Source organism: Podarcis vaucheri, assembly GCF_965113315.1.
Source record: "Podarcis vaucheri genome assembly, chromosome: 8".
Classification (NCBI taxonomy): domain Eukaryota; kingdom Metazoa; phylum Chordata; class Lepidosauria; order Squamata; family Lacertidae; genus Podarcis; species Podarcis vaucheri.
Window position 1 is genome coordinate 59,643,777 of NC_138766.1, and position 17,272 is coordinate 59,661,048.

The 17,272-nt window shown below is 41.6% G+C and overlaps 1 protein-coding gene across 1 annotated transcript; it reads right to left on the reverse strand.

The window, feature by feature from the left end:
- Nucleotides 1-642: 642 nt before the first annotated feature.
- On the reverse strand, nt 643-13,648 carry VCPIP1 (valosin containing protein interacting protein 1). Its single transcript, XM_082236046.1, has 3 exons — nt 9,405-13,648; nt 6,515-6,601; nt 643-3,003 (listed from the first exon to the last, which is right to left on the reverse strand). Exons 1-3 carry the CDS (start codon nt 12,085-12,087, stop codon nt 2,129-2,131), a joined length of 3,645 nt encoding a protein of 1,214 aa, XP_082092172.1. The 5' UTR covers nt 12,088-13,648; the 3' UTR covers nt 643-2,128.
- Nucleotides 13,649-17,272: the final 3,624 nt, after the last annotated feature.

Below are 17,272 nucleotides of genomic sequence, written 5' to 3' on the forward strand. Positions count from 1 at the left end.
CAGCTCTTGCTCATTTATACATGCATTTTTGCGTTAAGGACGCTGACAATTATCCTCCTTTGCACACAATGAAAAACCACCAAAGTATTTCCAAGCTAAGAAGAAAAATATCAAACCACCAGGCTGTTTATCAACCCTATAATCCAAGCCAGTTTTAAGCTAGCAGTGGCCATGATTCTCATCCAAAGAATCCTGGGAACCGTAGCTCTGTGCTATAAATCCCCCACAAAAATATTTCCAAAAATACTGGAATTCCCAAGCTTATGTGATAAAAGCCAGAGATGTTAACTGAATTTTCAGGATTTAGATATCCAGTGTAGATATCCATATGGTCAGAGAAAGAGTAGTTACATTCTGGTTTGTCTCACAAGCCATCTCATAATATATTAAAAGCTACCTTTTAAACTGGGGCATGGGATATTGCTGTGCCAGAAAGTCCAGTATCACCCACCCCTGCACAATCCCTTGCAAATGGAAAACACTTTGGGCCATGGCCACAAGTCTGGTTGTGCGTTTGTTAGAAGTTACAGTGGTTTTTTATATTCCGCCTCAAGCATCCTGTTCTGTGGCATGATCAATTTTAGAATTCCCTATTTACATCACATATTTCATTTCTTGACCAAATTAAGCAGCAAAACTATATATTTGAAATCATTTATTTATGAAAGTTGTATTTGTATGTTTTATATGTAAGCAGTGCATGAAATAACAAAAGATTTAGTCCCTGAATGAGAAAAGCAAAAAGGGTGTTTGAATGGATTAATATAGTTGAATGAACCAAGGCAGTTTTACCTTCGGTTAATTTCCCATATAAAAAATAAACCTTCCCTTACTTGGGACATTTTATCATAGCATTGCTTAGAGGTTTCCTGTGTGATTATAACTGCAGAAAGTGTGAGCATATTTTCAGAATATAAACATTAATACAAACTTAGTATTTGTGGATACCAGGTAAAACTTGCATGTTGAGTAAACACTGGCTTCAATAACTAAGCACTTCAGATTTCTTTTCAGTATCTCTTCTGTATTATAAGTCGTTTACTGTTTCAAGTTTATTTTCATTAGATGAAGCAGTAATAATGCACATAAAATAGAAATAAGCAAAGAGGCAAAAGTGCAACATCAGTATCAAGATAAATATTCTATCTTTACGGAGCAAATACTATGGCTGCTTAGTAAAAAATAGCACTGTAGATCTGATGAATATGCTGTTTAAGTGGATGACAGTTTAATCAACGTGATGCATGAAGACTTGCATAAAAGTGAAACACTAAGGATTTCCCATTTCAGGGAGTCAAAAAGAAACTGTTACTATATCGCTGAAAATCTGATGAAACTTCTGTTAAATTCCATTAATCCAACATGCTTAGAAAGTGTTAATAGCCAGCACTGATAACCAACTGTTATTTTTCAAAATCTTCCTGCACAAAAAGCAATTCCTTATTAGCCTGCTGCAGTTTCTTAAAATACTTGCATACTACTGCCTTTGCAATGTAAAGCACACGATAGTACTTTACCAACTCAAAATTAAACATGCAATCATTAGCCAACAGGGCAATGAAAAAGCTGTGCTGGCTCAGTCCGCCATGCATTGCTGCATCACCTTTGCTTTAGATTCATCTTATACTATATAGCACTTTGCCCTATCATTCTTTAAATGTACAACTTTTAAAGAGATCTCAATAAATATATGTGGGTTTTTGAGAAACCTGAAAATCTAAATGGATGCAAAGTGTTCAGATCTAAGGGAATGCCTCTGTATGCTGCAACCAACACACTACATTTGTCAGATTTTCTTTTCACATATTAATCTTTGAAACATAATGATTTCACATGGGCTGGAGGATTAAGACTTTAACAGAAATAAAATTACAAAAAAAGAACCCACATCTACAGCAGATATTCATCCCAGTGCATATTCTAATAACTAATTTACAGGTAACTGAGAGCTAACCTGGGCAGCAAAATGGCATATTAAAAGCTATTGTCTATCACACACTTGCTATCATGCAATGAGTAAGATATAATCTTTGAAACATACAAGATTCAATTACTAATCTTATGTGGCCCAGCCAACAAACATTACATTTGCACAGTAATCTCTTGTATTTTATCAGTTGTTAACTATTCATGAATGATCCATTGGCTCAAATGTATTAGTGATTTCTGCATCTTGACTATCCATCTCTTCAGGCTCTTCCACAGAATTTCCCTTCTGTGCTTTTGATCTTGTGGAGAATGTTGTTCCCACTGCATTTGACATGTTACTGTCAGTTGTTTCTGCATTCAGATGTCCGCTGCCACTTGATAAAGAAAAGGATTCAGACAAACCAGTCTGAGGGCTCCTTGTTTTAATAGATGGACTTGCGGCTTCCAGTTTCCTTTGAGAGAAGTCTTGTGTCGCCGACTGCTCTGTATTCTGATCCCGCATGTGTCTGTCCATTGAAGCCTGAATCGAAGAAACCATTTCCTGCAATTTTTTCCGTTGTGCCTCAATCAAATTAGGATCAAGCTGCCTGCTGTCTCTCATGGTTCCTACTCCAGGAGCTATCCGTATTAGCTCACTGTTTCCAGAATCACCTGTGTACACTGAAGACTCAGATTTAGCAGAACTTGGACTGAAGTCTGTGCTTGTGCTTTGCTTTCTTAACAGCGGAGCTTCCCTAGCTCTTTGATGAAGTGATTGGCTACCAGCTGCACTTCCTAATGAATGGCCTTTCCCTTGAAACGCTGTTATATTGTGAAGTTGCTCTGACTTCTTTTTAACTACGCCACCGCTACCTAACTTTAGGAGTCCATGTGAAGGACTTGCTTCCCGGCTTCTTGAAGAAGCTTCTGCTCGCACTTGGCTTAGGGCCTCCTTAACCAAGTCTTCAACATCGGCGCCCACAGGAAAATGCCCAGCAACATCCACACAAAGTTCCACTCTATCTTCTGCTGCATTGTACACAAAGGTCTTACCAGGCAAGTGTGGAAAAGTACAATGCCTACCATCAGCCAGACCTACAGAAAGGGGAAAGAGATATTTTTAAGTTTATATATTGCTTCTTAATGATGGCTGTGAAGCAGATAACAAAGCATACCAGGGTCACATTATAAGCACAAAAGGTTGTATCCAACTATGTTCAACTCAGAGTGGCCCCACTGAAATTACTGGACCTAGTTAGTCAGTCATGTCAATTAATTTTGCTGAGTCACCCTCTGATTCAGACACAACCCATATAGCACTAAAAAAACCCCAAAAACTAAGGAAAAAACAAAAACGTAAGAGAGCAGACCTGTTGGGTCAGACCCTAAAGGACCATCTAATCCAGCATCATTTTTTCCACAATGGCCAACCAGATGTTTTTAGGAAATCCAGAAGCAAAACATGAATGTAACAGACTCTACCCAATGGCACATTGGAATACTGCTACTGCTCCTGGATGTTACATATAAACATCATGGTAGATAAAATATATATTTCTTAAGTTAAACACACAGCTGCTACATCTAAAATCAAGTTCTGGAAAAGCAAATGCCCTCTGGAATGGAGCTATAGAGCAGATTTCTAAAAGTGAAAGGGGACATTAAAAGACAGGCTGCTTTGGGCAGTAAATGCCATAACAAAAGACTTAAGCAGTAAACACTACTTTTATCCTTTCTCTTTAGTTCTCTCTCATTATCTTCAACAAAAGGTTGTAAAAACTTGAATTGGAACTATTCAATGTAGTCTGAATAGGTCAATTATACATTTGTCACTACACTAGATACAATCCTTGTTACCTGCTCTTCTGATTTAGAGCACATTTGTAAGAAAAACAAGAGTCTGAAGTTTAAATAATGACTATACAGGAGAAAGCCGTCTTTAGATACATCCACTGAAATGTAATAAAAGATTGCCATGTATATTACATTCCATTATTTCCATTTTAATATTGCAAAATATCTTCTGCAAGTCATCAGGTACCTTAAGTAACCAAAGTGGCAGAATTTGGTAAGGTAAAGGGACCCCTGACTGTTGGGTCCAGTCGTGAATGACTCTGGGGTTGCGGCACTCATCTTGCTTTACTGGCCGAGGGAGCCAGTGTACAGCTTCCGGGTCATGTGGCCAGCATGACTAAGCTGCTTCTGGCGAACCAGAGCAGCACACAGAAACGCCGTTTACCTTCCCGCTGGAGCAGTACCTATTTATCTACTTGCACTTTGACGTGCTTTCAAACTGCTAGGTTGGCAGGAGGCAGAATTTGGTAGAAACACTGTTAACAGCAGTGAAGAACTGCTGGCCCATGGGCTTAACTAGGCTTGCCAGGCCCCTGAATGTGGCCTGCAAGGCCATTTTAGGCAAACCACACCCAACTGTCAGTCAATTGGTATATGACATCAAATAGCAAGATTTGTTTTCTCCAAGCCTAGATCCTAACACTATGATGCTTAGTACTAAGATTGAAGATAAACCTTTGCCTGCTTTTTATAGTAAATTGTCAAAGTGCAGACACATTTTTTTTATCTTGTGGTTGTGCTTGTGTCTATTTTTAAAGTTGTTCTGTTAATAGCGTTTTATAGAAGATGGTTGCTTTTACTCATGATTTGTTAATTATTTTATATGATTTATGTTTTAATTGTGATGTTCTATTATGTTATTGCTATTTATTGTATGTAAGCCACTTTGTGATGTGTGAGTAAAAAGCAGCAGAGAAATATAATAAATTTAATAATAAATTATCTCTGATCTTAACACTATTGGACCACAGCACAAAGACTGGAGATAAGATTCTGCTTGAAGCTGGAAGTTTGAATCACCTGACATCCTGCACTCTGATTAACATATTACATTGTACAGTAAGCCTGCAATTTATGCGTGTTCAGCTTTATGGGTTTGGGGGAAATAAAAAATAAAATAAAAGGCAGTGGAAAGGGGTGGATACACACAGAGAATGAATTCTGAGGCTTTGTCACAATTCTGACTTGATGGAAGGAAAAGCATAATATAAACAAAGACTTTAAACTGTAAGGTGAACAAGCATTGGACTGGTGCATAGTGATAAAAAATTCCTGCAGCAGTCTTTCTCCATAGCTGTGCTGCAGACAAAACAATCGAGATCCTGCCTTTTTGTATCCTCTGAACTCAAGTCTGAGATTGTTTCTTTCAAACAAAACACATGGAGTAACCTAAAAATAAACCTTGGGTTACCACTTGTGTTTTGTTTGGAGCAAACCATGAGCCCATGTTCAGAAGACATGACAAGCTAGGCTCTGGATTGTTTTGTCAGTGGCACAGCAGCAGCAGGTGAGAAGTGCCCTGGGAATTCTGCTCATTCACATTATAGTTTAAAATAAACCATGGTTTAACTTAATGTGATGTGCAAACTGAGCCACTGTATGTCATTCTGAAAAGTTCTCTGAACTACAGAAGTAAAAGGGTGGAGTGGAATGACCTGCTGCACAATGAGACCAGCAAATGCAGCTAGTTAGATTGAAGCTCTATGTTTCAGGATTAATTGTATCACATTCTCCTTTTCAGTTCTTGACTTTGGCTTATAACACATTTTGTTCCTCAATCAAGAAAATGAGCGTGCACACAATTTAGTTCAAGAAGACAAGAAAAACTATTGTGACAACAGTACCACTAATTTAGAAGTCCTTACAGACCTTTACCCACTCTGTCAATTTCCTTTAAAGCCTGAAGCATTATACATTTCTCTCTACTATAGCAAGTGTGTGCCGCAATCACATCAATGGCTTTGTATCTGTAGCATTCTAAAGCATCCTCCTCTGTTTGAGCTGCTCTGTGTCATTCTGATTTGATTTGCTATTCAGGTTGAATCTGATCTGTTAAACCTGAAGCTGTTTTATTCCCATAACTATAAAGGGGAATTTAAAAAAATAGCTATATTTCCCCCCCTTTTCATATAAGTGGGTGTAATTTGCAGACAAAGGAGCTCATCCAGAGTGGATTAAGCTTGCCAAAGTTCAGGCAGACCCAACCAGTGGACTTCGTGCCAGGAAACATTTAAGTTGTTGAGGTTTTTTAAGAGTGTTTTATTTTCTAGCAGAATTGCATACAAATTGTATGTATTGTTCTCTCCTTTTGAGGGAGTGAAATTGTGATTAAAAGCTAGACTTGTCCGTCAAAACAGAAAATCCTCCCACCTCTCCATATCTCCCCTCTTGAGCTCTGGGTGTTTCCTCAGTCAGTTTGGTTTCGATTTTGAGAAAAGAAAACAACAAAGGAGATGTTGTGCATGGTATTGAACTTTCTGGAAAAACGAAAGTAACAGAGCTACTTGCAGTATGAGAACTCCCTGATCTGCCCTGACACAACTTGTTAATGGCAAAATCAAACTAGGGAACAACAGAGTCTGCCCTGAACAGACAGAGTCTCACCCTGATTTGCCTTCTTGTTTGGGGTACACATGGCATGGTTGCAACACCCTCCCCACTATATGTATACATATGTACACGAAATTAAAGCTTCCCAATAATTTTCTCTTAAAAACCATGATATACACAAGCACATAGTTAGAAATCATACCCATTGTTTTCTTCATTATATTGTAGAACACACCACCCTGATGGAACAAGTGAGGAAGTCCTTTTGCATAAGACCAGACATCTTCTCCTGTGGAACAGAAAAAAGGGTTAGTTAACTAGCATAATTATAATTGGTGGGAAAATATGAACTTCATTTATATATAAATACAAATGCCTGTTCCCAGCATGTCACTAAAGTCTTCCAACTTTCTACCACATTCTAGCATAACCAAGAAATCAAGACCGCAGTTGAGTTCTACCATCTTCTAGAGGAGTCAGGATGGTGATACTTCAGCTATACTGTAACATGTGAAGACACACAAAATTTTATTTAAAGATAAAGTTTTCAGGTCCCACTTTCAATATTACAATGAAGGCAAATGGAAAGCATGCTAGAGATATGAAGGTCCAGAGAAAGAATGGGGGGGGGGGGAATAGTCTCTTCCCCTGGTTCCCGCCTCCCTTCCCCGGTCATCACATCTCAATAGGAGTCACTCTTTTAGTTTCCCTGGGAACCTAAGGGCCATTTCATACATGACAAAGTATTAGCAACACAGCATTTAGCTACACACATTTTACTGAATGTATAGGAGTACTTGGGTACTTGGAGGAATACAAGACAACCTTGATTTTAAGCATCAATGAAAGAGAATAGTACTCTGCCAATATACCTTAATAGAAAACTCAAGCTACATTAACTTAACTCTCAGAACCGGGGCTTGTTCTAACTGTAGCAGTTAATAAACCAGGATTTTAAGAAGTGGTTTGATATCCTATTTGTTTTAGCCAATCACAGATAGAGAACCATGACTTGTTCTGTTTGGACACTATGAGGAACTGTTGTTAATTCAAAAGGGAAAACTTTTAATCTCCTCTTTGCATGCAGAGGGAGGGGAGTTGAAGAATGCAGTTCCAAGGGTCAAGCGAGCATTTTTTCATAACAACAATTCATGCTTGTTTGAACAAGGTTACAGTCCTCCAAGTATGAGACAGTTCTTCCATAGAAATAATAGGCAATTGCTACAAAGGTTCCAACTTCACCCTGACTACTCTTCACATAGTATGTGTGCTTGTCTTGTTTAATCCTAAAACGCCTACCTTCCCATCTCCTTTCTGCCATGCAATGTTTCCTCCCAACCAGCCCCCTTGCATGAACATGAGGTAACCCACAGTTTTGTTTCAGACTTTTTCCCCAGTGCTAAATACAGTGGTATCTCGGTTTATGAACTTAAACCATTCTGGAAGTCCGTTCTTAAACTAAAACCGTTCTTAAACGGAGGCGCGCTGTCCGTAATGAGGCCTCCTGCCACCAGTGTCCTTCCACCGTTCGGATTCCGTTCTTAGACTGAGGTAAAGTTCACAAACCAGGTCACTAGTTCTGGTTTTGCGGAGTTCGTAAACCAAATCATTCGTAAACAGGACTGTTCTTAAACTGAGGTACCACTATATTCTTTTCTTAAAAGGCTTCCTGACATGCATGCAGCCACAATCTCTTTTAGATACTACCTTTATACTTCATACTCAGATGAGAACAAGAACTACTAGGAAAGACGTGGTTGTTAAGAAATGGTTACAGCTGAAGAGATATTTTTCTCTGAATAACAAAAGTCATATGACCACAACACTTCATAAGGTTTGTTCTCAGTTAAAAGAAGTAAAGTTGCCAGTTTCACTTTTGTTTCATAGTTTCTACTCAGTTTCGTTCATAAAGTTACACACAGAAACTTCCATTTTCTTTTGAACAGTCATTTCCATCATTTTATTTTTAGTGCCTTAACACACAAGCCTAATTTTCAAAGCAGCACAGATAATGCAACTGCGAGTGCCAAAAACATTCATGGCACTGTGCAAATGTTACGCCATTCTGCAATTATCACAGGAGTTTTATATGGGGGGGGGGGGCTTTTTAAAAAAATGCCTCAGCTGACTGGAAACCAAGCAATACTTTTGATGTCATGCACCCTGCAAGTTAATGTCAAAGACTGCAATACGTTGATTTTATTTGCAACAGTGCCAATTAATTTGGTTTAAAAGGTTTCTTAAAATATAACCTTCCATAGAGCTGGCTGAATAGCAGAAATATGTATATTATATATACTCTCTGGACAAGCAGTTCTGCTTTTAAGTTTGTTTTACTTCACCAAAACCCTGTTATGCTTTAAATTAAGACAGGAAGTGAGATGAGGTGTTGCAGTAAATATTTCACAGCTTCATATATATGCTTTAAGTATAGTATTTATAGCAAAGGAAGCAAATGAGGAAGCAAGTGAGAATCCTGACACACAAAAACTCTAGCTAGTTACTAGAATATTAAATTTCCTCATGAGGAAAAATTAGGAATACTGAGAAAAGTCCAGTTATCAGAGCACAACATTACACAAATGAAGACATAAGATAAAGCTGGGAGAGGAGAAAAGTGGCTTTCAAATACCCCTAAAACAAAGTTTGGGGAATCTGCTGTTTTCTAAATGTTGCTGAACTATCATTCCCATCACTGGCCACGTTGGCAGAGGCAAGTCTAAAGGGCCACAAGTTCTCACCCCTGGCTGAAACAGTAGTTACAGGTACTTTTTTTAAAAAAAAAGTAGTTTCATTATTTTTAAAAAGGAGGAACAGTTGTGCAGCAATAAAACTACTAGCACATTTCCAAAGCTTAGCAGGGTTTGGTATGGTTTCAAATTAGAGGACTGACCGTGTGTTAAGATTCCTGCATTGCAGGGGGTTGGGCTAGATGACCCTTGGGATCCTTTCTAGCTATGATTCTATGAATTATGACACCAACTTGTATTTATCTAATAGTTGGTCAGATCATGTATGGATTTCTAGCTTTATAAAATTCAGAGTTAGACATATCTCTACTCTTTGAAAAGTGAAAAAAGTCTTTTCCTTACCCATAAATGTTGCTAGAAGACACAGAGAGTACATTTCCTTGTCGATTTGTTCTTGGATTTCCTTGGAAGCAATTTTACTAGTAACAGCAACATCATCAAGTTTCACAGCATGGGCCGAGTGAACTGAAGCGGTCTGGCTGCTCTCCTCCTTGCCTTTGAGAATCTCTATAGTTACTCTGTCACCATGCAGTAGAGGAACAGGTTCATTTTCCTGCCCTTCTTTGGGTGGCAAAAGCTCTTTGGGAGGAAAGCCAACTCGAATACATTGCAAATGGGGAGGAATATTAAATTCTCTAGCGATGCTTTCTTGCAGTTCTAGAAATGTGGTTGTGGATTTCAAAGTGAGCATGGCCTGCCGCCCATCATTTGTTGTTATGCGTATTTTCTTCTCTTTTGTAGATGTTGGGGAATAAGGAGTCTTTGTAGGTGTAGCAGGTGCAGAAGATGGCCCATCAGGAACAGAACCTGTGGAAGATGTTCTAGGTGGCACTTTTTGTGCTTGTTTCAATTTTTCTGTTTTGCGTTTCTGCATTATAGGTGCCTGTTCTGCAATGTTTTGCTGAATAGTTCTTTCAGTTTTACTCATATTTAGCTCTTCCCTGTGCAATGTTTTTGTTTTCTGACCAGTAAGAATAATTTTGGTTGGAAGTTGAGATTCCAAGTCTTGTCCTTGCTGCACATCATCAACTCTTCGGGCATGAGCACCATCAATGTTTACAGGTGTATAATCATCAGGGTTCTTTTTGGCTGTTTGATGTAGAATGGTATTGACAACTTTCTGGACAAGAATCTCACTGCCAAATTCTCCAGGAAAATGCTTGGTAACAAGTTTCATTGCAACATCGTACACATTGCTGTTTAGAGAAGGATCACTTTCATACTGAAACCAGTATACCGTCTCTCTCACCACTCTCCCACCCCACTCTAGAGTAATTGGGAAAGCTTCAGGGAGATTGTCATACTCCTTATCTTCCCAATAATGCTTGAATCCACAACCACATTTACCACCTGTCGATCTGGTATTAGTTCTGTCCCCATCCAAATACACAACAGAACCATCATTTCTGACACGACGCACCAATGTTCCATGGCACCAGTTACAGACAGTCAAATTACTCAAGTTATAATCAGGTACAAGTACATCCTTAACTGGATTATAGGCACATACCAAATTGTTAAGAGGGAAACTATAATTTTTATCAGGCCTTAGCTGGCCATGGGTACTTTTTGCCAGATTATACAGTTTCCCTCCGGGAGCCAACCATTCAGGAGCAACATGAAGTTCTGAAAGGGCACCACAAATGAGACACTTGTGAAGGCGGTTGTCCACCACTGCCTTTTTAGCAGCTGCTGTGACATCTTCAGGCTGAACTCCTATTACACCAGTCCTTCTATAGAAATACTGATGTACATCAGCTACTAAACTGGGATGAATGCCATGCTTATCCATGAAAACCTCTTCCATGGCAGCAACCAACCTCATCAAATATTTGTCTTGCAAACTTCTGTCACCCCCAATCACACAACTACCATCATCTTCCAATTTGATGTATTTTTTAATAAGGTCCTGAGGTACTCCCCAAGCTTTAGGAAGTAATTTCATAGGCAATTGAGGCAAAGCAGCACCTTTTATCCCAACCAGAGGAATATAATGGTTACGGCCAGAACTACTCCAGGCAATACAGAGAGGTTTGTTCAACATGCCATCTTTTCCCATGCATTTTTCTTCTGGTATCAATCCAGGTAGAAAAGTGGCAGAGTAGTCTCCTGAACTACGCATTCCGCTCAGGGAATCCAAGAGGATGATGGGCCGGTGCAGTACATTGGCCAATCCAAATATGTGGATGTTTCGAAGGCCCATTGGTACACCCTCTGGGGGAACAAACAAAGGATCACATTCGTTTATGATGTCTTCCCATTCTGCCGCATCAATGAAGTCATGAAAGAGAGCTTTGTAGCGGCTGAGATTCTCCCTAAAGTGCTTCTTGAGATTCTCCCGCAAAGCGTGCCAGAACAGCTCCCTGCCCACCAGCGCCCGGGAGATCGCGTGCACCAAGCAATGGCCATCCCCATCCACGTGGACCGGGATTAGGCACTCCTGGCTGTTGTTGGCCTTCTTGATATCCTCCAAGGTGTCGTGCAAGTAGAGAAGGCTGCCGGAGCGGTCTTTGCCATACCCTACCGTGTCGACATGCTCAGGCTCAATGAGGAAGGCACGGTCGCCCAGAAGAGCGCAGTCAAAGATGTCCCCCTGGTTCATCTCGGTCAGGAGCTTGGCCTTGCCCGTCTGCTTGTCCATGCCGTAGCGGGCCAAGATGGGAGACAGCAGCTTGCAGTGGTAGTTGGACAGGCCCATGACTTTCACCAACTCGGTGTTCTTCCTGGGGGGCCCCGCCCCGCTCACCCCCAGCAGCGCGTTCCGCAGCAAGTTGTGCAGCACCAAGTCCGGGTCCGTCACCTCCTCCACCGCCAGCAGTTGCCGCTGCTCATGGCGCTGCCCGCAGTCCGTGCACTCGATGCTCCCGCTGCTCAGAGGCCCGTGCGCCGGGAAGAACAGCCGCGCCTGGCACTTGGGATCCGGGCAAGTCCCCGAGAAGATCCTCCGGTCCCTCTTCTTCGAGACCGGCGCGGCTACCGGCTGCTGCTCCTGCTGAGGCGGATGTTGCTGAGGCGGCTGAGACATCGCTCCGCGCCTCCTCCTCCTCTTCCTCTCGCCTGCCTGCGGCCGCTCTCCTTCCCCGCTCCCTTCGGCTCGCGGCCCCTCACAGCTTCATGCCCCCTCTCCCCTCCCCACCGTAACGGACAGAGCCTGACAGAAGCCGCCCTTCGTCCTGACGCGGCGCACCAGCCCCAACAGTGAACGCGGAAGCCTCCGGCACCAACACTGACTGCCGCTTCACTGCCCTGGCCGTTGCCCGCAACGTAACGGCCTTTCCCCTCCCCTCCTTCCATGCACACGGCGCAAGCGCGGCGGGCTGAGGCACACGGTAAATGTAGTATCCTCCGCCCAGGAAGTCAGGTCTTGTAGAATAGGGATCCCGGTGATTAAAAGACTACCGGTACCAACATGCAACGCGGTACAGGAAAAACCGAGAGCCATGAAGAGGGATGTTTTTGCACAAGGACGACCGGGAAATGTAGTGTTTTCTGCCACGAAGGGCCGAGCGCGATCGAATAGACAGGGGCGCGAAAGCGACTACATTTCCCAGAATGCTTCACGACTTGCTCTCGTGGTTTATGGCGTCAGCGAGTTGACGAGGTTGAGGGAGAGAGTTGTCGAGCCGCTTAATGTGACATATGTAGCTCAGTTCGATGCGATCAATAGGTATTTCTCCGGGGCATGTACATCAGACTGCAGCTTTCGACTAAACAAATCCTGTCGCCTCTTGGATTTGCTGTTCTCTCAGCCCGCAAGCTATACCTTATGGATACTAAGTAATTGAAATAACTACATATTCTTCCCCCTAGTGGGAGCCCTTCTAGGTCAGGCCAAAGGCCCATCTAGCACTCTGTTCTTACAGTGGCGAGTTAGATTATTATGATTATATATTTGTTTATGCCCTGCCTTTTTCCTTGATGGGACTCAAGGTGGCTTACAGATAAAAATATGAACTGCTGGAAACATAGGGGGAAATCTAAAAAGCAATTAAACATTGATAAAATTTAATCTATACACATATAGATGCTTATGGCAAGGCCTCAAGGAGGACCAGGGTGCAATAACATTATCCCCACTTGTGTTGCCCAACAATATATTTGTCAGAGGCATGGTACCTCTGACACAGTAGTCCACTGACTACTGGGAGTGAGATTATAGTTCAGCCATTTGCTGGGAGCAGTAGTTATTTTTGTTTGACCTGAGTATTTCAATATTTAGCTTCATTGGAAGGTCCCAGGTTCTAGTATAATGTGTGAGAGAGAAACTTTGCTCTGCCCACTTTTTGCGCATCATGCACAATCATATTTACCTTTTATATAATTTATATCCCAGAAATGAGATTGTGTGAGACTATTAAGAATGGGGGCAGGGGGGAATACCTATGCTGTCTGTAAACATAGGCAGAAATAACAGAAAGCAAAAAGTACTCAGAGATTAGGGCTGTTCTAATAATTGCTAGTGGTGTAAAAGCTGAATGGAGAAGAATGTTAAATGTTAGTGCTTAATTCCATGCAAGTGTTTAATGTGAGATGAGTGCTCTTCATGTATGCAGATTTTTTAGTGTCCACACAGTGGAGCTAACATTGAAACATTTATATTCCCACCCCTATTTTTATTAAAGATTATTTGTGCTTTTTTGCATAGGCAAAATGTTCCCTTTTGCATTCATTCTCCACTAGTGAATTCCTTTAAAACAAGCACTTCCAAACCATGCAAACTATATAAAGGATTCATTTCAACAGTAGAAGAAGGATTTGGATTTGATATCCCGCTTTATCACTACCCGAAGGAGTCTCAAAGCGGCTAACATTCTCCTTTCCCTTCCTCCCCCACAACAACTCTGTGAGGTGAGTGGGGCTGAGAGACTTCAGAGAAATGTGACTAGCCCAAGGTCAGCAGCTGCATGTGGAGGAGCGGAGACGCGAACCTGGTTCCCAAGATTACGAATCTAACACTCTTAACCACTACACCACACTGGCTCTTTGCATCAACTCCTTGCTGATGCAAACTATGCATCCGGGCTGTGGAGAACCACTAACAATGACTCTGCCAAAGCCCTTGGTGATCAAGCAGGGATATAAGGGATCAGGCCATCCTTAAGGTACCCTGGACCTAAGTTGTTAAGGGCCTTGTAAATTAATATAATAACTTTTAACCTGACCCAGTAGTGTAAGGTGCAAACCAGTGCAAACTTTTGAGCACCTGAGTTATGTGCTGGCAATACTCTGTCCCCATTGTCTAGCCACAACTATTGTCCAGACTTTCTAAACTATCGCATGAATTCTGTCAACAATACTGTCAACTGTCAACAATACTAAATCCAAAACATATGCGATCCTTTAACAGCCGCTTTGCTGGTTCTGAATTATTCTAGAGAAATATGTTTACTATTACAGTAATTTGAGGATAAATTGTAACTTCTCTTGATTTAGTGTGCCTGTGAAGCAGGCACCATTTCTGTGGTTTGCTATGGTCACCCTAGTCACACAAATGTTTTATTTTTCACCTTTCTAATTGAAATGACATGGCCTTGAAGCCTAAGCAGCTCCTGCTGTGATCACATTAGACTCTATCAGCCAAGCAGCGTCTGACCTGACCAATACATCACACTGGGGACAGCCTTTCAAAAAGAACTGCTAGTACTGCAGGGATGTGTCAGTAGAATTTTTCTTTTGATGTTCTGAACCACCACAGTCCTGTTGCTCTGTAGTCTATTAAAGACCATTTCCTACTAACCATTAGGAAAATATTGTGCCTACATTCCAAAGAGGCTTGTGTGTAGAATTGGGCTTTGCATAAAGATCTGGCCGTACATGGTCACTTGGGAGATGGTTTGATGCTGCCAGTTTTGAAAGCATTGGTCACCTGTTCTAGATGTAGCCCCCTACCCCCCAAAATGAGGCAACTGGCACTATCAGAGCTGGCTTTGCTGTCTGCTTCTTTGAGCCTATGATCCCAATTCAGCAAAGGGAGCCACTCGTGCAGACCTGGGCTCTGGACACAGAAATCCAGCAACAGCACTTGTACAATGTATTCCTATACATGCAGGACATATTTCAAAAGGTGGTTCATTTGCAGAAGCCTGCTTCCATGGATTTGGGTGCATCTTCTTATTATCATCTAGGTTTATACAATGTAGCAGACTTCACTGAGTTTAATCTTTACTTTTGGAAAAGCACAGTTTAGAGCACAGTTGCTTTAGAGTAGAGCTGTCAAGGTAACTTGGTCTGACCAATTGGTCTGACTGGTGTAATATAGCAAATAAGAGTATCGTCTGTAAGCTGAGAAGTCTGTCTCGGAGTTTGCAAACATGGAAATTATTTGGCAGGCTAATACTCCAAGTTAAAATCAGATGCCATGAAGGAAGAGGAGGGCATGAGAGATTTTTTAAAATCAGTTTTAGGTGAAAAAAATCATTTTAAAGTTTTCCTAAGATTTCAGGTAACATTAGTTCTGTCTTTTGCATTTCTGCATCTCAGGTTATAGTTCTCTACATTATACAAAACCACAAAGCTCTGCAACAGTCTTAGTATGCATTACTATTTATGAGTTACAAATGGGTCCTGCAACAAAATGTTACAGTAAGGAGTACTCCTGTTCAGGTTTCCATTTACTCCATTCCACCCATTTCTGTTTTTCCTGCCAACAGTCAGACAACATTTGATACCCACTGGTATCATGCTCATTGACTTGTTTTGCAATCCCCACCTCTTTTAGGTTTTCCCCCTAAATTGTTTTTGTACTTCTGCAAACCTTGGGCCTGTGCCAAGCCTACTGATATCTCCCTCATGTGTAGGCATTGTGTGGTTTTGGCTACATAAGGGCTGGCACTGAGAGAACTGTGTTTGCTATTAAAATATATCATGATTTACCGGTAATCAAGTGTCTTTTCAACCTGCAGGTCACATTACATTCCCAACCTAGAATGATCCACTTTGGTTGTTGGAACTGTGGCTGCATACACACCATACATTTAAAGTGTATGGCTTCCCCCTACCCCACAATAAACACCTGTCAGGAAGCTCCCAGAGGTTTCCAGATGTGGAGCAATTGCGAGAGCTGTGCAATCCTACAGGAGGCAACTAGCCTCATAAGGCATTCCTGTTTCTCACTTAACAGGGCCTTAGCAACACAGCTGCTTCTTTTGGTCTAGCATGTCTAGAAACATCCAAATCACCACATCTGGGATAGCAGGGGTGCAGTCCCGGACAGCTCAGGGACCAGATAAAAAGCAGATGTTGCATATAGCTTACCCACCTTTGCTCTAAGTGGCTTTAGCCAGCCTTCTGTTAGCAAGACTTCAAGCACCTAAAAACATATCACTGCAGTTACTACTGCTGCTGCTGTTTTTAGGATATCCCAGTATAGATAACCTCCGTGTTTTTTTTCCTGGGGGTCCTCAAGGGTACGTAGTACTGGCACCTTTTTCTCCTAGAAGAAAAGCACTGGATAACCTTGACCACAAGATTATAAGTCTAGATTTAGAATGTGTTTGCAAGCCTGGAGTTGCACCCAGTCATTACTGATGGAGACTGAACACTTCATGCCAACACTCTGGGACAGTTTTCAGAATTTAGCAGCATGAATTCACATTTTTATGCCTACATTTCTCCTGTGAACAGAATCAGGGATCTCAGCATATAGGGATTCAAATAGCCCTGGGAATCATCCCCCCGCCAACACTTTGTTCTTTCTGTTCTTTGCAATTTAATCAAGAGAAATGGCTGCCTTTTATCCATTGGCAGGACAGGCAAGGGCCAAAAATTCAATTAGGAAATTACAAAGGGAATGGCTGAATCATGTGCAACACTTATCTAGAGTGTACCTATAGGCTGCTCCAGAGTGATGGCTTCCCTCCCTTCTGTTTCACCTCCGTAGCACAAAAATGACAGAAGAGCACGCTGGGGAAAGGCAGAGACATTCTCTTCCACCCCACCCAGTGGGTCGTTCATCTGATCTGATAGGGTCAGCATGGGCTGAAGCCCCCTTCTCATTAGGATTATTGCTTCAGAAACCCTGAAACAGCAGCTGTGGCCCTGACAATAAAAACTGTTTGGCAAGCCTTCCTTTTAGGGTTGCCACATTTTCTTCTAGCAAGGCTCCTGTCCCTGGCTTTTCAACTACAGGTGACTCCCAAACTCCAGAAGTGGACAGGGAAGCAAGATATAGGGAAGAAGATAAGGGAACAGTTTGGTAGCAGGCTAACAGC